The sequence below is a fragment of the Hippoglossus stenolepis genome, chromosome 4, assembly GCF_022539355.2.
Source record: "Hippoglossus stenolepis isolate QCI-W04-F060 chromosome 4, HSTE1.2, whole genome shotgun sequence".
NCBI classification, from domain to species: Eukaryota; Metazoa; Chordata; class Actinopteri; order Pleuronectiformes; family Pleuronectidae; genus Hippoglossus; species Hippoglossus stenolepis.
The window spans coordinates 15959413-15981000 of record NC_061486.1 but is presented as its reverse complement, the minus strand read 5'-3'; the positions used below and the strand labels follow the sequence as shown (position 1 = coordinate 15981000).

The following is a 21588-nucleotide window of genomic DNA, read 5'->3' as shown; positions in this document are numbered from 1 at the left end:
TCCACCCCCAAACGCTACTGCACAGACTGGCTTCAAATCACGTCCTTGGCGCAAGATGGTGGCATTTGTATCCGGGATATTTTGGCTTCATTTCTGGATAGCGGGAAGAGGCGGAGACAAGTCGTCCATCTTTAAGTCTATGATAGAAACTGTTGTCAGCTTTGTGATAATATTTATGTCTACCTGCCATCACACTTGACTCAACTACGTGTTCTCCTACACTTACCTACACTTATATAATGAATTCATCATCATGCACACAATCACAGGCTTGAGTGAATTATTTCTACAATTTCTTACATATGTTAGTGACACTGGACAAGATGGTTTAAGCACAGGTCTGTTAGTTTCTCTGTCAGTGTGTAAATACTACAGGTGGAAAACGTATGGATTTAAAGGATGAAGTGTCTGTGTAATGTCCCCACATACAACAGTTGTTGATCTGCATGCACAGTCCTGCTATTGTCTAAACTGTATTAAAAAGCTATAATTGCACATCCATATACAGTAATAATAATTCTCGGCAGTGTAAATAGTGTATGTGCTTCAAAATATACAAATCAACGCCTACCCTTTGAGATATGACCTTTTGAGCCAGGCTCCTTTTACAACATATAAACTCAATGTGGGTTTTAGACACCAAAAAAACAAACAGTACCACCTTTTTGTATTTTTACAGTATACATCAACAAATTGCACTTTATCTCAAGCTTACAGCTCCACCTGCTGGTCAAAGAATGTTATTGCTCTGAGGCGTGTTGCTGCAGCCAGTCCAGCTCAGGTCCTGAGCCCACTGACCCTCCCTGGTGACTCGCACCTTGACCGGGTCAAACCTCCAGAAGCGCTGCTCCCTGAACAGATAGAGGCGCCCACCCGGACGTGTCAACGCCCCATTGGTCCCCTGTGGCACCCCAGTCCAGTCCGCCAGCCTGCGGGGGTAGTAGGGCTCCTGGCGCAGGGTTTGCAGGTTGAGCACAGAGTAGCGGGAGCCCTTGAAGAGGACCATGTGACCCAGAGGTGCGTAGAAGAAGGCACAGTCCGGGTGGCGGGGCAGCCCCAGCTCACTGCTCTTCTTGGGGAAGCCAGGGTCCAGACCGCTGCCTGTGTAGCGCCACATCCGCTTCCCTGCAGAGCATGAGAGGAGGAGGATTTATAACAGGACCAAACAGTTCAACAATAAATGTTTTATAATGAAAAATATAATTATAGCAGCTCATGCATCAAATTCATTCAGTATTCAACATTTAATAATACTACTATTAATAATAATAATAAAACTAGCACTTATCATAACTTGGTTACAAATTTACAAAATACATGGGAATAAACCAACACAGAACAAAAATAAAACTAGGGCTACGTTGTAGCACTAACGGGCCCGAGCACAGGCATTTTGAAGCCTGTTGCGGTTACTGGAGAGAGCGATCAATGACCAAGCGCACGTCTCTGCATTGCATGCGTTTTGCGCACTGCGGCAAGGACAAACGCTTCACTTCCTGCCTCCGTCACGCGATTGCCTGCTAATTGCTCATTACGGTCCATTACGTTACCTTACGTCACGTAACGTAACGTAAAGTAACGTAACTAAAAGTACGAAAGTAGCTCAAAGTACGAAAGTAACTAAAAGTACGAAAGTAACTAAAAAGTAACTAAAAGTACAAAAGTAACTAAAAGTACAAAAGTAACTAAAAGTACGAAAGTAACTAAAAAGTAACTAAAAGTACGAAAGTAACTAAAAGTACAAAAGTAACTAAAAAGTAACTAAAAGTACAAAAGTAACTAAAAGTACGAAAGTAACTAAAAAGTAACTAAAAGTACAAAAGTAACTAAAAGTACGAAAGTAACTAAAAAGTATAAAAGTAACTAAAAGTACGAAAGTAACTAAAAAGTAACTAAAAGTACAAAAGTAACTAAAAGTACAAAAGTAACTAAAATACTAAAGTACAAAAGTAACTAAAAGTACGAAAGTAACTAAAAGTAACTAAAAGTACAAAAGTAACTAAAAGTACAAAAGTAACTAAAAGTAACTAAAAGCAAGAAAGTAACTAAAAGTAACTAAAAGTACGAAAGTAACGAAAAGTAACAAAGTAACGAAAAGTACGAAAGTAACGAAAAGTTACGAAAAGTAACAAAGTAACGAAAAGTAACAAAGTAACGAAAAGTAACGAAAAGTAACAAAGTAACGAAAAGTAACAAAGTAACGAAAAATGTAACGAAAAGTAACGAAAAGTAACAAAGTAACGAAGTAACAAAGTAACTAAAAGTAACGAAAAGTAACAAAGTAACGAAAAGTTAAACGAAAAGTAACGAAAAGTAACTAAAGTAACTAAAAGTAACGAAAAGTTACGTAAAGTAACGTAACGTAGGTGGCGCTATGACCCTGAACTAATATTAATATATGGATGTGTTCAGGTCAGGATTGCAATCATAGGTCAGTAGTTCGGAGCCGGTTCGATAATGCAGAGTGGATTTACAAAGTACTTCCTGTTTCATGGCGAATCAGTAGGTGGCGCTATGACACTGAGGAAATATTGACACATAGAGCTGTTCAGGCTTGGTCTCTGATCATGAGACATCAGTTTGGCGGTGATAGGACAATGCACACTGGAGTTATGACAACATCGTCTCCTTTGGCGAAGGATGAACCTTCGCCGCACCTCAATGTTTACACGGTTTGAGGAAATGTTCTGACCATGATCCAATGACTTGACTGAGCTATTTTGAGCTGTATATTGTAAAGCAGCCAGGAGCAGTTCATCAAAGTAAAAACATGTCACTTCCTGTAGCCAGCAGGTGGCGCTGTGATTTTAAGTCAAGATTTCTGTGTAGATGTCATCAGGCTGGGACTCTTGTCTTACATGTCTAGTTTGGAACTCGATTGGAACAAAAATGTCAGAGATACAGAACCTCATGTTTTGATGGCGTGTAATCAAACTTTGATGCCACGCCACGGTCACACCGTGTGACGAAAACGCAGAATTCGTGGTAGTTTATATCTCCATCTTATTGAGATGACATTCACCTCAATTTGAAGTTGATCTGATGAAATCCCTGGGACAAGTTCGTCAAAGTAAAAATGTGGGAAATGGCCAAATTGACCACTAAATCCAAAATGGTCGACTTCCTGTTGCCTTTTTCATAATGCACTGAGAGACTTTTTTGTGCATCTGGTTATGATACACAACTGTCCTCATTTTCGTGAGGATCGGTGAAAGCTAACTGAGGGGCTTTTCCGTAGGCGGCGCTGTTTTGCCACGCCCATTTCAAATTACTCCAGAATATAATTAATTTTGGGGATTTTGAATTTCCTGCAAACTTTGGTCGGAATTTGAGCATGTCTAGGCCCTGAAAAAGCCCAAAAAGGGAAATAATAATAAGAAAAATCCTTACAATTTCAATAGGGCCTCCCACCGTTCGGTGCTCGGGCCCTAATAACCCAAAAAACAACATCCATTAACTCAAAACACGCAGCACAAATTCACTTTGTCATTTTCCCCTTTTATGACACTTACACCAAGATCAGTTATTTTAAAAATAAAAATGACCCTGACAAAGGACAGATGGCTCAGTGTTTTGAGAAATGCAGTCTGCTGCTTGAGACAGTAACTTGTCAGCAGTGTGTCCTTCAACTCTCAGACAACACATGATGGAGGGGAAGCTGGAGATGATTTATGGAGAGTAAACAATGCCTCAGGAGAGGCTTTTACATTTAGCAGATAAGTGAATTCAGAAAACCGCTTTTGGTTTTCAATGGGAAAGTTAATCTTGGTGAAACCTTCAGTATTAGCCTTTAGCACAAAGGTGAAACTCCTTAAACAATTACAGCTGAGGCTGAGGTGCAGTATAATGTCTTTAAATAGCTCTTTCCTACTCAAAAAGCCACAGTAAGAATCTATTTTGGGCTTTAACAAATGCATGGAGTTTGGTTAGAGAGGATGTCTTTAAAAGGAAGTGTGAGTGGCATCAATGAGCTCAGTGAAGCAGCACCTTTGAAAAAATACCACTTGGAGTCCAGTGGGGAGAAGGCAGCGGCCTCGATGGCGGGAGGGAGGTCAGGCCAGCGCTGACGGAGGGGCAGCGGGCTGCTCACGCTGCCTTCAGCCGACACCGTCCAGTACACGCCGGCCCGAAACACCAGCACCGTGCCATTCTGGTCTGGATGCACATACAAAATATCACAAAGGTTAAATTAATGTGTAGATTGACTGTGTAGCAGATTTGATAAAAAATTATCTTCTTTGAGGTCAACCAGGCTTTTTAATGAGATTTCAACTGCATCTCATTGTTTTCATCATCACGATCCCCTCTGCCAAGGAGGTTTTATTTTCGTCTGTGTTTGTTTGTGATTTAGCAGGCTTACGCAAACAATACTCGACTGATTTCTGGGAAATTCTGTGGAAGGGTGCGGCATGACCCAAGGAAGAATCCATTACATTTTGGTGTGGATCCAGATCAAGGGGTGGATCCAAGAATTTCTTTTTTACTTTCTGTAACATTGCGAGATCGGGCGTTTTCAACATTTTGGTTGATTTCTCAGAGAATAATTCATGGATCTTTAGGGGACTGACATTTATGATTGTGCGCAATTAGCAAAAATGCTGATCTAGTGAATTTATACCTGGTTTCATCAGCCCTGGGCCTTGATGGAGGTATGGACTCAACTGAGTGACAATCTAATTTTACAATGCAGTTGAGAAAATGTTCAAAATGGCTTCGTACACCAGTTTTTAAAAGATTCACAGAATTCTCTGTTTCTGCAGGTTTTACTTTTGTTTTTCAGATGTGGTTTTACATCAGTCAGCGCAGCCATGAAGGATGTGGTTGAATCTTCTTTTCTTATGTATAATCCTCTAGTCAAACATAATACATAGTGTAAGAGGAGAACTTGTTCGGACGCTTGTTCTGGGCTCCAACAATAAAACATGTCTAATGTGTAGTTTTCTTTGAGCACTGTGTCCCATTTATTTACATCATAACTGTTAATGTTGTTCATCATCATCATGTTTGTTGTTTTCACCTTCACACATAAGAGGCAGTCCAGTTTCTATTAGCTAATTCAATTCAACACCATGTAACCACACAGGCCTGCTACGTCTCACCTGGAGCTTTCCTATAGACACTTCCTTTGATGATGCTCCACTCAGTGTTCAAATACATTATTACATATGGTCACAAGGCTGCTGAATAAACATAAAATAAAACAAACAAAAACTATATTATTATTATAACACCAATGATGTTTAATCTGGAAGCGTACCCATGGTGATGGCATCGAAGACGCCCTGGCAGTAGAGAGGCTGCTCTGTGGTCTTGTGCCTGTTGTGAAGCTCGGTGAACTCCCACTGCTGCAGGGCGGCGTGCAGGACCTGACCCGGCAGCCTCACCGGGCGCTCACCTGACGGCTTACCTGAGGGGAAAACAAAGAAACCCAACGATGAAACGAAAAGGCCTCAGACAAGTCAAACAGGAGTGGTGTTATCATAGCGGTTGTTATTTAAACAAATAGACAGTCCTGTATGCAAAAAGCAATCGAAGTATTTACTTAACTGATCAGCATGGGAATAAATTACAAGACAAACAGTGGAGACTTCTGCCTAAGCAGGAAAATGTGAACATTTAAATGGAGCTTTTCAGGATGTGGCTGTGCTGGTGCAAACTGATGGTTGACGACAAACAGTGCAGGAAATTAACAAAGGATTCGGAGCGAGCACACACAGGAACCTTAAACCTGTTAAAACTTCAAGCACCACAACAGCATTGCGCTCATGTATTTACGGATTTATATGTCGGTTTCGGACAGAATCCTGGCACATGAGACGAGAAGAATGAAACACAGTCAAAAGCAGAACAAAAGGAAAAGCAGGAAACTCTGATGCATAGGAAGACGCGTTGTTTCGTGAGTCAAGGAGCTGAACAAACATTTGTGTAGGAGGTGGATAAAATCAGCTCACCCAAGAAGCAGAGGAAAACTGGCTATACAGACCACAGTGTGTGTGTGTGTGTGTGTGTGTGTGTGTGTGTGTGTGTGTGTGTGTGTGTGTGTGTGTGTGTGTGTGTGCGCGTGTGTAGAGAAGCAGTTAGATAAGAGCTTAATGTTTGACTTCTCTCAAACAAAACCTCCCTCCTTATTCTCTGTTTACATTCAGTTTACATTCACCAGTGATACAGGAGGCTGCCTGTGTGTCTTTCAGTTGGTATTTGGAATGTGTCGGGTGTTAATATCTATGATCAAGTGGCGAAATTTGGTACGGATCTGGATAATCTCAAAACGTGTATCTGCAATATGGTTGTTTCAGCCTTGGCAGGGTTATGCACTCTCCAAGTGTCCTTAAAGGTAAAGTGTACTACTGTAAGTTACAGTGTACTACTGTTCTTGTACCTAAGGGTCTTAACACTTCCACAACACTAAACTCCCTGAACATACTTCGTTTTATAAGGTAGAGAAATATCTATAAGCCAGAAACTCTTCATGCGTGTTCTGTAACGTGTTGAGCTTCCAGGCTTTTCATGTTTCTCATTACTGAGCAAATCAGATCATGTCTGGAGGCAGACATGTTCCAGCTGCCTCAGATCACAATGCCAACACTAGGGATGGTTCTCACACACGACGCACGCACGCACGCACGCACGCACGCACGCACGCACGCACACACACACACACACACACACACACACACACACACACCTGCCTACAGCTCATATCTTTGAGCAGATGTAGTGTTTTCGCGGTGCCTGCAGTTCTGTCAGCCGTGGTTCTTGTCCATGTCTGTCTCTGGAACTGTTTGACATTTACACGGGAGCAGCTGAAGAAGCGCCTGCCGCGAGGGGAAATCAGGTCGATAAGCGAACAGGAGAAAAGCAGGCCGCACTCTGCTTAACTCCACCTGAGCGTCATCAGCTGAAGAATCCTGGATGAACTTTTTGTGAAGCAATCAAAACAAGTTGTCAGGTTCAGCAAGCAAAACACAAAAGCGTTTTTAATTGCTGCTCTGTAGTGCCAGATACTTTAAATCCCCCCTAACCCTAACCCGTTTAACTGAACTGAAAAATAAGATGTGTGTGTTAGAAGTGGCTCGGCTGAGACAGCGGGGGGGTCAGTCCAGCTCTGAGGACACAAGGCTGACAAATACCATTTTAGGAAGCTGAGGCCAGGAAGTTTCCGGAGGCTGAGCGGGTGGGGCTCCTCAGAAATCTGACAGAAAAGACGAGACCTGTCCACAAGCTCCTGTCGAGCTGGATATCAGGTTTTGAGTTGAATCATCCAGATGATCTTGAGACTGTCCTGCAGCCATAGAAACGTTCTCAGAGAAGACACAGACCGTCCCTCTGCTGCACCTGTACAGCTGCACCTCACGGTCACGGCAGGGAAAGTACTTCATGCATTGTGGTCGCACACTAGAATCGAAGCTATGCACCGTCACAGAGGATGTCAGGTGGTTAAGAAGCTACTTACAGTGCAAACAGATTCAAAAGACATGTTCTTGTGCAACTGCATGAGAGAAAAACACGAGCAATAGGAGAGCTTAACTGAGGCACATGTGGAAACCTGCCTCACACATGCCAGAAAATAACACACACACACACACACACACACACACTCACACTCACACACTCACACACTCACAGTCAACAGAAACTGTTGCATTTGTCATCACACAAAGACGTGTGGAACGCTCCCACACTCTGCAACAGTCATCTGACACAAGGCACCCCCAGGTAAACACTGTACGTGTAGCACTGAGACAACAGATAATAATTATATTAAAGATAGGCTACTGTGTGTAGGTGTGTGTGTGTGTGTGTGTGTGTGTGTGTGTGTGTGTGTGTGTGTGTGTGTGTGTGTGTGTGTGTGTGTGTGTGTGTTATTTTCATGGTCAAACCCACTTCTCCCAGCAGCTACAGAACTGAAACTGATAAATCTTCTGCTGTCGAGGAAAAACTCAACAAACACTCTTTGTGATTTCATGTTTTCACAGAGGCCCTGACGTGTAAAACACAACAGCAAGTAGGAAGACACAAAACAGTACGTCCGTCCAATCAGAGACGAGCGTTGTCGATAGCAGGAGCCTACCTCTTTGCTGTTGTTTTGTGATTTGTTGTGCTTTCTTATTTGCCGTTATGAAATGCAGTTCAGGGCCACTGATGTTTTTCAATTTTTTTCAAGAAAACAATGAAACTAAAAGTGACTGCAGAATGATTTCTGTTCTTTGCTATGGACTTTGAATCACATTCATAACCATGAGCTTTATTTCACAGGAGCTTTGAATGTGTTGCTGGAAAGACGTCGGCTTTATTTTACTCATGTCCAGGTTTTAAAGATGTGTTTTAGCTCTCGACAGACTCTGCCATTCTACTTATTCTCCTTCTGTGTGTGCAGCTGTGGCCTTTGGACGCTTCCTCTCAGGCCTTTTCACAGCTCGGTGCCATGACTGTGGATTTAATGGGCCACAGAGCAGAGGAGAGGTTACTGTACTTCTGTGTTTCTTCAAAGACTGGTCTGGATTCATAACAAGTTACTATTTCATGTAATTGGTTCTGTGTATTCTGATAATAGCTCTAAACTGCAGCCTCTTTTCACCATCTTTAAATGGTCCTGGGTCAGACAGGGAGGCGTTTGTCATCTGTCCACCACTCAGACTTTAAATATGTCTGTGGAGGTGTGATGTTTAACACTCGTCCTGACCTCAGGAACCACACACTTTCCATTTCACAAAGGAAACAGTCTCCTTGGATCTGGAGAAGAGTTTAAAGTAATCCATTTTGAACTCTGCTGGTCCAGGAGTGTGTAACACACTAGGACGCATGTGGTTTGTACAGATCACCATGAAAGGTACCGTCCACTCACCGTACAGCTGCTGCACCGCGATGATGTCGTCCCAGCTCGGCACCAGATTGCGTCCGAGTTTCCTGTAGTACGGTGACATCAGAGCGTGTCGCACCGGGGAGTGCTCCAGCCCCAGGGTGTGTCCGATCTCGTGGGCGGTCACCATGAACAGGTTGTGTCCCTTGTGTCCGTTCAGCGTCCACCTTTCTGCCATGTCAAAATGAGCTTCACCACGGCGGGGCAGGAAGGCGTGAGCCAGCGTTCCACCTGAGGGTCGGAGCGGAGGACCAAATAGGCATGGAGCAATTCAGGTTGTAGCACAGCATGTAATCAAAGTATTGCTTTAATCTGATAATTCATAGTAATCAGATTACTGTGTGTACACAAACAGAAGCTTTATTTATTCAGGAAGTCTCAAGGTTCAAGATCTGAGAACAAATTACACACACAAGGTCACAACTGATCTTGTGTCACACAACAATCGTCACACTCACATCTATCTATCTAAAATCAACACGACCGGAGAGATTGATCTGTGATGATGTGAATCTGTGTGTGGTGTGTGTGACCCTGACCTGGTCCATCGAAGGCGTTGCTGGCCCCGTCGTTGTGGTCGCCCTCGTAAAACGCCAGCCGGATGTCTGCGGGTCCCTCGGGGGCCTCCTGGAAGACCAGGCCCGACACGTTGCTCCACAGCTGGAACGCTGCGCGCACCACCAGCTGCACAGAGCCCAGAGACAGATGGCGAGGCCAGTTCACGATCTGATAGGTCAGGTGGCGCTTGTACCACTTCTCCACTGCAGGTCACACACACACAGATATGAGACATGAAGGTCAACATCTTAGTTATCACAAACTGTCAATCAAAACTGTCAGAGGAACTGCAAATACACTGAAATCACCAGAAACTTACAAGAAAAACCCTGCAGCAATATTCCAACTATTCATCTATGAAACATAATGTATTTATTGTATTTATTATATAATAATAATAATCAAAATGAAGTAGTACGTAAAAACTGATCGATGAAGGATAAACCCAAAGTACTGGACTTGTCTAATGTTCAGCTGAAGATAATATGAGGTTTTCACAGTGAGTTCATCCATCCTGCAGGTTACAAAGTTGTAAACATGTCATTTCCTCGATGTTGGTGAGTGAGTGCGTGAGTCATGGCAGAGGTAGTAACCCAAAGAGGGAACCGTAAAGAAGCCTTTGAGCTGCGTGTTATTTCAATCAACTTATTAACCAATAGGTGGAAACAGTGAACTGAATTAAATGATTTAATCGGTCTAAACTACTTCAGAAAATTTACGTTTATAGGTTATTGTCAATTTGTCAGGTAATAAAAATCTTTGTTGTAATGTGTCAAAACAAACAATTCAGTTGTAAGTTATAGAATTTTTTGCCATTTTCTTTCATTTTATGGGTGCAACAAATTGCCAAGAGAGTAATGTGCAAAATAAAATATGATTGGTTGCAGGCCTGGGTTTTTTATGCAGCCTGGTTTGAATCCATGCTCGGTATTTATATCGTGTTTGTCACATAAATTATCATTTTGTTATCGTTTGTTCTCCAAACAGTTGTGGTCTTTATTACCCACTGGAGTAGTTATGTGTTTACTTCTTACATATCCTGTCTTATAAGTCCAAACAGCAGATGAAGTAGACCCTCATTACATCCATCAGGCCCGAGCCAAATGACAGGACGTCACCCATGTTAGTGCGCAGCTGGGTAAACTATACAGCCATCTGAGTACATGCTTGACTAAACTGTTTATTTCAAAATGTGTGTGCGGTTTCTCAGCTTAGTCGTAATCACGTGTCGCAAACTTCAGAATCTCACATTTGTTTTCGGGGACAGAGCGAAGAGGGGGAATTAAACTCAAACGTTTTAATTTTACACGACTCTAATCTCTTCATATATATATATACACACGATTACACAATGCTGCAATCAGGAAACAACGACAAACACACACACAGGCGGTGAAACAGGCGGCACACATCCACAACAAGCAGACAGGCGGAGAGGCCGCCTCGCAGGAAACAATCATTAGATAATATGGAGCTTTAAGGAGACGCAGCTGTAGAGGCTGGAGTGTGAGAGGAGAGGTCTGAGCTGGTGGAAGAGTTGGTAAAAACATTTTAAATAATAAGGATTTCAGAACTCTGTGTAGAGTTCAATCATCTCTGCAAGTGTCTCAGATTTCTTAACTCAAAAACTAAAAAAAAGATTGTTCCAACATGTTTAGGTAATAAACATATTCTATAACGTATCCTTTAAATTTTCCACATTGACAACAGATTGATAAAGAAATAATGAGACTATTTAGAAAAGACTGCTTATTTGCATACAGAGGTAAAATCTTGACTAGATATATTTAATTTTAATACCGCAATATAAACAATATGAAAAAGACAGGGGAAATGGACGATATAGAGTGCATGTGCTTATAGGATGTAGCCATACACTGTTTATAAAAATGGACGACATGTCTCCACTTCCTCACACTATCCAGAAATGAAGCCAAAATACTGTACGCTGCCATCTTGTGCATTTGGAGTCAGAGTCTGTTCAGTAGGATGAACAGACTCTGGGGATGGAGCCGCGGAATCGAGGTCCCACCGGTATATGCTCCACCAATCGTGAGTCAGTCTCAGCTGCCACTCAGGACGTTTCACTACAAATCTATGGCATAACACACATGATTACAACCAAATTTACCTTTAGACGTACGTCAGTGTGACAAGAAATACGTAAAATTTAAAAAAGCCATCATCACGAACATGTATAACATGTACTTTGACATTTTTGGTGTTGACGTTTGGTCCGTCCCGTCTGCTAACATTGAGGAGACAGGGTTTTTGACCGATACACATACACAAAGTAACACAACGTTAGAACCTCCTTCACTGCAGTAACAACTCAAAAACATAACTTAAAAAGGGTTCTGCACTGTAAAAAGCATTGTACGGGTCAGATGGTTTAAGATAGTGAGATACAGAATAACAGCTACAAAAACTTAGAGGACACAAATGCAGTTACATTTTTATACAAGAGCTTCGTGGATTTACACATACTTTCACATTTGAGGTTTCACCATAAAGTGGCAACATAAATCACGCAAATTCACAGTTGTCCAAATATTTAAACTGCAGTCGATGTGTGTCGGACCCGACGTGGAGGCCAAATGTGAGTGGGAGGTCTGCACAGGTCTGCGTTACCGTCTACAGCCTCAGTCTGACTGCACTTTAGTCACATTTGAGCTGTTTCAATGCCGTTTGTTTTCAGCGAAATAATTATAAAGCAAACAGTCATGTGGAAGATTAGAGCGATAAACAGGAGGTATGTGCAACATATTGTGAAAAACCAAAAGACCTCAATGGCACCGCAGGGACAGGAAAATATCTGTGTATCTGGAGCCATTAAGACGTGGGTCTGGCATGAGTGTGTGTTTCTGTGTGAGTAAACACAAACAGAATTCGTGCCTCAGCAGCAGCTTGAGTTATATAAACGTGATCTTTGGTATTTTTCTTTATCAGGAATATTAGACGGTAACAGAGACCTTGATCATTAAAGTTGTAGTAGAGGGAATAACAGTCATTTCACTGATTTACATTAGTTCAACAAAGTAATAGTAACTGTAGCAGTGATGTCTGTCAGTACAACCTGCAGTCTCCAGTAAAAGTCTGATTTTAGATTTAATTGAATATTGATCAGGTTCCTCTGCTGAACTCAAAGAGAAGCTTGAACACGCTCCCTCACCAAGCTCCATGTGTCATTCCCAGATGAACCACTGTATCGGGCCTGTGGTCACATGGTGTGAGCAGATCTGTATTCTCAGCAGGGCCGAGCTCAGGCGCCTTCTCTCCGTCCCAGACCGCCCACCACAGAGTAATGGGTCCCCAAGGACGACAGGGGAAGCCAGGAAGTCCAATACACAAGACATTCCACGACTTCCCTTGTGGAAGCAATTAACAAGATGTCCTCTATAGCAACAGTGTAGGGAGGGTGGCTTATCACAGACACGAGGAAGTGACTGAGATCAGCTGATATAGCTGCAGTTTTTGTTTGTGGAGGTGCAGGGAGATTTTTGTTTCTGGTGTCGAGGAGGACGTTTGACACACACACACACACACCCACACAGATATGTCTCTGTCTGCTAAGGTTACTTTGAACAATGTCTGCGTGTGTTCGATTTTAGCCACCAGAGCTCTCTCAATCAAAAGAACAACAAAGATCTGGTTTGATGATTGTGAAGCAGCGTGGGATCATGGGAGTTGTTGTTTTCACCAACAATGCTGAGGAAAATCTACGTGACACGACTCAGGCGCAAATCATGTTCACGAATTAGGTATTTTATTGAAGTTTTTCCACGTTACTCAGCAAACAGCAGTGAATAGTCATGATCCATTACATGAGACCAGTACAAACAGTGGAAGTTAAAAGCAGCTAACTGGCTAGCAGTGTGTTTTTACTTCATCATACATTGTATGCCGCAGAAGTTATAGGAGAGACAAAGCCAAAGGTAAAGCAGATATGACGCAATTAAAAGGAGGCTGAAATGAAACATGGACGACCAGCTCCTCCTCATGAGCGACAGCTACCTCCAATAGTTTGTTAAGTAGACTGTAAACATAGATGGTCAACAAGTCTCCATTTCATCCCATTATCCAATTTTGAAGAAATTGTACTTTCTTGATTCTTGTTGTGAGGCGCATTTGGATAAAAGTATCAGCTAAATGAAATGTAATGTAATGTAATAATCCAGATGGGAAGCCAAAATATCCCTGATATGAATACTACCACCTTACACATTTGGAGGAATCTTTGAGGAAACTTTTATTTGAGTACTGTGACTTTTTACTTTGGTCCATGTCCCATCCACTTATATGGAGGAGGCGGGGTGTATGACCTCTACTGCAGCAAGCTACTTGATGGAAATCGAGACAAATTGGCTTCAATTTTAGGGAGCTGTCATGTCGTCCATCTTTACATACAGTTTAGGGTTTGAAGACCTAAAAGTCAGAACCTAAATTTTATAGCAGCCCAGTTGTTTCAGTGTGGCCCAAAGTGGTGCCGAGACTGACAGACCAACATTTTGATAGTAAAGTATTTATAGTAAATCATCATGTTAGAAGCTGGAACTGAGGAATTTAGAAAACAAATCAGTTATCGCAATAGGTGCCAGTTACGTTTTGATTATCAAACTGGCCAATCATTGCAGCTCTGCCGAGCAAACACAAGGAGCTCTTTTCTATGTTCACGCTGCCCAAATTGTGTAGAATTACAATAAATGGTCCAATGTGATGTAAAATGGCAATTAGGTGGTTAACAGCTTGCAGGACAGGGCACAGATCCACAACAGCACACCTCTGAAACAAACAAACACACACACACACACACACACACACACACACACACACACACACACACACACACACACACACACACACACACACACACACACACACACACACACACACACACACACACACACACACCTATCATGCTTACAGCACTTATCTCGGACGAGGGCGGTGGAATGTCAGTTCTGTAAATATCAGTGGGAACCGACCATTAGATTCAACCACAAGTCAAGGATTGTTTTCAGTTTCCATGAAGCACGGGGGCAGCCATGTTAACACCAAAGTACATCACACCACAGCTGAGAGCGAATACACAGGCTCCATTTAGCAGCCGCTGTCAGTGTCAAGGACAAACTGCTCAGACAATTCAGCATTAATCATGAGACAGGTTTGCCTCAGAGCAGAAATAAAAGTGGTGAAACTATATGGATACGTGGACTGATCACCTGATGGATAAATAAATTACTGACACAAAGTCTTGTTTAGTGTTTAGCGTCTGTCAAGGCCGCACATCGATACTTTAGTTATTTGCGTTGGCACGCACCCCCGCCAAAAAAAGGTACAAGCATGAACATGAACACTCTTTTTAGAGTTTTCTTTGCTTATTCTGCAAACCCATCATCTCATTAGTTCAAAGTTCACACAATAAATATTTAATATTTACCATTAAATTTAACTTTCTGTGTTTTAAATAATTAACGGCTTCACATTTGCTTACCGCTTAATCTTTAGGATCACAGAGGGCTGGAGCCAATCCCAGCCGACATTGGCAAGATTAACCAGCCTATCACAGGTGACTATTCTGACAAACAACACCATCAGGCAATCAGGAGTTTCCAGTTATCCTAACCGGCGTGGCTTTGCACGGTGAGAGGAAAGTGGCAGAGGCACGGGGAGAACGTGCAGAAGCTGAGGAGTTCAAACCCTGCACCCCCTTATGCCACAGTGCTAACCGCTGTACCACTGTGCTGCCCCCAATAAAACATGAGACATGGGTCTCTGCTACATGACATCACATAAGATTAATAACAAATATCAAGTGAAAACCAAATTTTGTGGTACCACCCAACCAAATTTCCCCATGACAATAAAACATGACTAAAACCTCTCTGAGACCTATTCTCAATGTAGTTATACGTTCAATATAAACTTCCATCATTGATTAACGCAGCTTGAATTAGGCAAGAAGACTCTACTGCCATGCTGCTGACGACAGTGGATGAGGAATTAAAGAATCAACAAAGTTATTATGAATGTCTGTGTCTAATTTCATTAAATCCTTCGAGTTGTTGTCAGGACATTTTATTCACAACCACAAATGTAAACTTAAAAAGGTTAAAGGAAAGGCATTTGAAGACGTCAGTTCAGAGAAAAGGATCATCTTTGCAAAATGTCTTGATAGTCCATCTAATACTTGTCGAGATACAGTATATCTGTGAGGAACCAGAAGACAGACATTGCCCTGACTGGTACAATCTGGCTGAAATGAAAGGCTACCTAGAAGAAATGCAGGTTTTCTGACTCAGACTCTCTCAAATGTCCCTAACCCTAAACATGAAAGTCTTCAGTTAGCGTCTTCAGGCCTCAGGCAGAAACATATCAGCGGCTTCTCCAGGACAAAGCAACCTGATGTTTGTGTTCAAACACAGCAGTACAACACAGTTAAGTTATCACACTGCTGAACTACACCAGTGGACGCGTGAAGCCTGTTCTTAAAGAGGTTTGAACAGAGGGTGTGAATGTATCGTCCATTAACGCGGCTCTTTGTGTAATAATACTGCCGCCTGTCAAGTGAGTCATGTCTGGGACTGAAATAATGACAGCGAGTTGTTTTCTTTCTCCAGAACAGGCAGTAATCCTGCCAGACAGTCAGTCACTCAGCAAGAAGCCCCCGCTCATTCAGCCGCTGGAGATATCTGGCCACGGAGATACAGCCAGACGGCCGGCTCGGCAAACAGTGTCATACAGTCAGACTATTATGGATGTGTTTACCAGAGGGAACATGTCAGGTACTGACATGAAGAGGAGCGGCAAACGTCAGCCACAACTGCATTCCCTGAACATTAGCCAACCCCGTCAGTGACAGGGAGGAATGTGGAGGCTTCACACACCATGAGGCTGCTGGAGGCACAAGTAGAGAGGGAGGGAGTGGAAATCAGACCACCTTCTCCTGGTGCCGTATGTACACATACTACACTCAGCCTCTATCACTACAGTAGGATACTAATAGATCCGGAGCTACACGTAAAACTAGACACTTTCCACCAGGTTCCACTGAAATCTGTTGAGATGTGTTCAGTCACAACAGCAGCGTGGCTCTGATGATGGTCGATGATCCACTTTACTTCACTGTTGACCCTTTTCCACCAAAGTGAACCGGGTGCCAGTGCTGGTTCAGAGCTGGTTCAACTTGTGAACGTTTAAAGAGACAGTTGGCTTTCTCATGGGCTACAGCCGCCTTAGAGCCACGTTTTACGTCAATGTCTACTTTACTTCCCAGTAACACAGCATAAACAATGGGGGACTTCAGCGATGGTTTTCAAGTGTTGTTCCTGGCTGTGCAAACTTACATTGGCAATCCAAACATCACGGATTCACAGCGGCATGATTGCCCAGGATAGCAATTACATTCAAGCGGAAAGGTAATAATCTAATATATTTTGATTCTTATTAACACCGAACGTGAGATGCGAGTCATTACAGCCTTTTCCCATATGAAGAAGGCAGCAGGAGATTGTCAGGTAACCCTCCAGAGGGTTCAGGTGAGGGGTGGGGTCAGGGTAGAGCATGCAGGATAAATGCGGGACTTGTGCTCAATTACAGTTCTTCATGGAGTCGGCAAGAAATCTGGCTGAGCTCTAAAACACTTCAAATCCTGCTGTCGTTAGCAAAGTCCAATTGCAGGGATCTGCTCAATGATAAATGTTTTTTTACTACTGTGTTTGTTCGATTAGAAAATGATGATAATCCCTGATATCTGGTAGAAACCTCAAGATTTTTTCTAGTGAGTTGAATTAGACGAGCATTTAAGTCCTGAGCTAAATATAACAAATGTTATATTGTGCAAAACCGAGGTTGAAATCTTAACGTGTGTAATTGAGGCTGGAGGCATGTGCAACATCAGACACTCCACCAGCTTTAATGACACCCTGAGCTCCATCTACTGCTTGAGTTTACAAAGGTGGACACTCCCTGTTAACTGTTCTCTCTTTATGACCTCTCGTCAATGACTTTCATCTGTTCCTTTACAAAGGCGTTAGGATGCCATTCACACTCGAAGGCACAAACTCAAAAACCCACATACAAACATGGCGCCTCACAGACACAGTACCTTGTGTGGCATAGCGCTTCCTGCGGCTCTGAGGCCGCCCCGCTGCGGCCCTCTTTCCGGTAAAGATGGCGTTCACTCTCTTAGCCCAGATATGCTGGCTGCCCTCGTCCGACATCCCACAGCGGGGCTCTTTCATCTGCCTCAGGGTGGCGCTGTCAAGTTCACCCGTGACGGGAAGCCGGGACAACCACTGGAAGTCGCTGCAGAGAGATGAAACATTTGTTTGTGACGCTCTTGCTGATCAAGCATTTGGCTTTTTAATCACGACATCAAGGAATTTAAAATACTTCTTGTGACTTAACAATATGATGTTTTACTGTGTTTCTAAGCAATTAAAGATCTATTGTATGTTGATGTTTGAGTTCTCAGCCCGTTGTGCCAGATGCTTGAAAGCTGATCAGGGATTCAAGCGAGTTTAGGTTTAATTTCTGGATCGTAGGAGGAAGTGGAAAAACGTTGTCCATCTTTTGATACAGTTTATGTTCACAATGAAGAGGAGGAAGAATAATAGCTTGGACTTTCATGGTATCAATTATTCAAAACTATTTATAATTAAAATTTTCGGTGTATGAGCTTCAGGGCCATCTAGCTGAGAGGTTGCGGATTGTAACCAAATCAACACCCCTCCTCTCTCCAAGCGTGCACGAGAACAGACGGTGGTCTTCAGGTAATGTAAAAACATGAAGACCCTTTGTTTAGAGCCAGGGATGGTGGTGCAACATGGAGGCCTCTGTGGAGGAGGACCTGGGGATATAAAGGACAGCCTCCACCTCCTGCTCTTTACCTACCAGTTAATTACCAGTGACATGCATCAATACATCAATCAGAGCACACTTCAATTCAAAGAGCGTTCTAAATGGGCATGAGCGGCTTGATACGAAAGATGAGGATTCTGACTAACTGTATGCTTACTAACCCAACACTCAGTCTACGTTTCCAGCTAGAGCAAAGCTTTTCCAATCAGTTTTCATTACAGTACAGTCAGTATATGGGCCAGAGGGCGAGGTTCTTTAAATTCCTGCATGGTTCAGAGAGGGTTCAGGAGAGCTTTTCCAGTGCAGAGGTGAGGGTGTGTTTTACTGCTCTGCACTGATGTACAGCCCAGAGGCACAGCGAGCAGCACCCCCTCCCACCTGGTGAACACAATCAACCAGCTAACTCTACCCGGCAGAGTGTAAAAAGTTCTAAAATCATATCACACTTCTGTAGGACCTTGGATGACATCTTTGAGAAAAGCTTAACAAGGAGAAGAAAATCCCCTACCGGATGGCTGACCGCACCTCCACCGCATTGTGGAGGTGGTGGTCCTGGTGCAGGTAGCCGAACTTCTCCAGAAAAACCTGCAAATCAAATCATACTTGTGAAGTTTCCTCTTCGTAAAAAAACCCTACATTTTAAAGTTGATAAAGTCACATTTTGGACAAATAGCTGTAGATTTCCCAGACCAGCAATCAATCTCACATGATTCTCATAAAAACACATTTGGGTAAATCCCCACAGAGGCAAAACTCCCAGTGAGAATAAAAAGAAAAATGATTAAGGTGTGAAGACAATTTTCCATTTTCCATCTGCATCTGCTGCAGGTTGCCAAGAAAGGATGCATTCATGTAGACCACCCATAGGACAAAGACACCCCTGGGGTGTCCCTGAAAATTCATAGTTATTATTCCACAAGAATTTCATGTAAACATACGAGTAAAGAGTAGTTCTGAAGTTCAGAGGAACACCTATAAAATGCAGCAAAGCAAGAAATGAGCCAAAGGGGGAGATTACAACAGATGTTGTTGCATTGTGGTGTAAGATTAGTTATGTTGATGGTTTAATATTGCAATCTTTATGTGAATGGAGCAGGTTTCGTGTTCAGACAACAGAAGGAGCAGCTATGATTACAGATGTGGTGAAGGTGGGATGGAAATTAAAATTGAGGAGAGAACAGCTGTGTTTCCGCAAACAGGAATGTGCAACAAAATAATGTCCCTTTGTCCCGATACTCATGCTGAAATCTGCCAGAGGGTTTTAATTTATTCATCTAACAACAAGAGTGAAGCTGTGGGAACACATGTAATAGACTGATGCTGCAGTTTGAGGTCCTTATACAGGTTTGAAGAAGGAAATGTGGAGCCTATGGAGGACGTGCAAAGCTATCTGTCCAATTAAATTAGTGCAGTCGTCAATATGTGCGGCGATTACACTGTAAACTGAAAATACTAAAAATAGTAGTTTTTCTTATTAAAGTGGGTTTGGTCCCTTGTTTGTGTCTATATGCAGCTATAAGACTGACATGGGATAAACATGGCCGCTACAGTAACTGTTAACCGAGACAATAAAGAGACCACACAGCATTTAGTCTGTGCCTATAAATACATTTATTTCACATTTGCTCAGGTTCTGACAGTTTCTTTAATAAAAATTTTATGTCAAAATCAGTCGTCAGGGGAATTCCTCTAATAGCTCATCAGTAACTTAATTTGATAGAAAAAAGGTAATGTTGTAATGGCGTCATTTTAAAGGGACAATCCATTATTTGAGGTCCCACACTCACTTTATTTCCACATATAGAAATATATAAAAAGGTTCCAAAGTTAACCATTATTTCTTTAAAATGTGTATTTCTGTTGGAGTTTTAGACGACTCATCGTCATGTATGATTTTCCCAACTTGTCTTTGTCTGTCAATGAATTCTGAAAAATAAATGTATAATATACATTATATTAACAAATATTTATGTATAGGAAATTTACTTTTAAATGCATAGCCCATAAAGGATATAAACTTTTATATTCTCCTTATGTAAAGATGTGTGGTAGATTGAGTTTTCCTGATGAGATAGGGGTGGCAATCATGTTTTATCATTATGGGCTGTGCATGTAAAAGTCTATATTAATTCGTTTTTGTAGAAGTCATTGACAAAGATGTGTAGAGATTATCAATAACACTGAAAACTAGTCTGAAAGTCTAAAAACAAACTCACACAAAAAAATGTAGTTTTCTTTTTTCTTTTTCATTTCTCGTTGTTTTTCTGTGGGGTCTCAAACCAAATGCCTACTAGGTCATTAAAAAGACTTCGTGATTTTTATACATTGTATTAAATCTGAAGCACAGAAAGAAAAGAAATACGAACTGGCTGTTTTAGAATTTAGGAGCATTGCACGAAGAGTAAAGTCATCAGCAAAACAAAGTAGGACACAATCTATTGTGAGGTCTTGAGCATTTTTTTTATTTATCAATTATTTTACCAGGAAGGTCCCATTGAGATGCATCTCTTCTGCCAGGGAGTCCTGCTCAAGATGGGCAATAATCAAAACGTTTGAAATATAAATACAGCAGTGTCAGATCACACACAATAACATTCTATAGCAGATTAAAAACAAAGAACATACAAACACACAGGAAACTGGTGTGAGTGAACAAGAAAATAAACATGTTGAAAAGTGCTTTTAAGACCAAGTCCAGGTCACATCTCTTTACAAGAGCTTGTTTTCCTCAATCATAATCTGCTTAGTTTCAACATAATAAAACCTCTGTGCTAATACAGGCCGCTTTTTAACCATGTAACTCCTGTGGCAGTGTTTTTACCTCCGGGTCTGGGAGCAGCGGGGATGCCCCGGCAGTGTGAGCCGTGATGAGGGCGCTCACAGCCAGGATCCAGGCTGCCCTCATGTCCCGTCCAGCTCCGCACCGCCGCTCCGGAGCTCCGCGTCTCATCGCGGGGCGAACACGCTCTCAGCAGCCCGCTCCCAGCACCGCTCCGCATTTCTGCTCCGCTCCGGGTGTTTTCCTCATCGCTGCCTCTCCTCGCTGTCAGTGAGCATGCTGCTGCTCGTCTACACCTCCATCCCTGCCGGGCAGTGGCGGGGCAGAGGCAGCCAGCCGGAGTGTTGGGCCGGGGGAGAGGGGCAGGGCCAGCACCGCCCCTCTCCCCCCGTCTGAACGGCTCAGCTCAGGGCTGAACACCAGAGGAGAGCAGCTTCCCTCACTGAACATTACTGGACCTCGAGGGTGGAACTCAAATACACAAGTGATGGGAATAAAGTCACAGAAAGCAGGAAGAAAAGATCACAGT

The 21588-nt window shown here is 42.6% G+C and overlaps 1 protein-coding gene across 1 annotated transcript; it reads right to left on the bottom strand.

The window, feature by feature from the left end:
* Positions 1–650: 650 nt before the first annotated feature.
* Positions 651–21488, bottom strand: mmp28 (matrix metallopeptidase 28). The gene is made up of 8 exons (XM_035153963.2): positions 21102–21488; positions 18789–18865; positions 17526–17725; positions 9400–9621; positions 8846–9091; positions 5258–5407; positions 3988–4155; positions 651–1125 (listed from the first exon to the last, which is right to left on the bottom strand). Exons 1-8 carry the CDS (start codon positions 21228–21230, stop codon positions 731–733), a joined length of 1587 nt encoding a protein of 528 aa, XP_035009854.2. The 5' UTR covers positions 21231–21488; the 3' UTR covers positions 651–730.
* Positions 21489–21588: the final 100 nt, after the last annotated feature.

Excerpts from the sequence above, each read along its gene's own strand:
- mmp28 (XM_035153963.2), bottom strand. The coding sequence starts at position 21,230 with ATGAGACGCGGAGCTCCGGAGCGGCGGTGCGGAGCTGGACGGGACATG. Across the intron at positions 18,866-21,101 it reads CGCTGCTCCCAGACCCGGAG|GTTTTTCTGGAGAAGTTCGG; the intron begins GTAAAAACACTG and ends TTTGATTTGCAG. Across the intron at positions 4,156-5,257 it reads CTTCGATGCCATCACCATGG|ACCAGAATGGCACGGTGCTG; the intron begins GTACGCTTCCAG and ends ATGTGCATCCAG.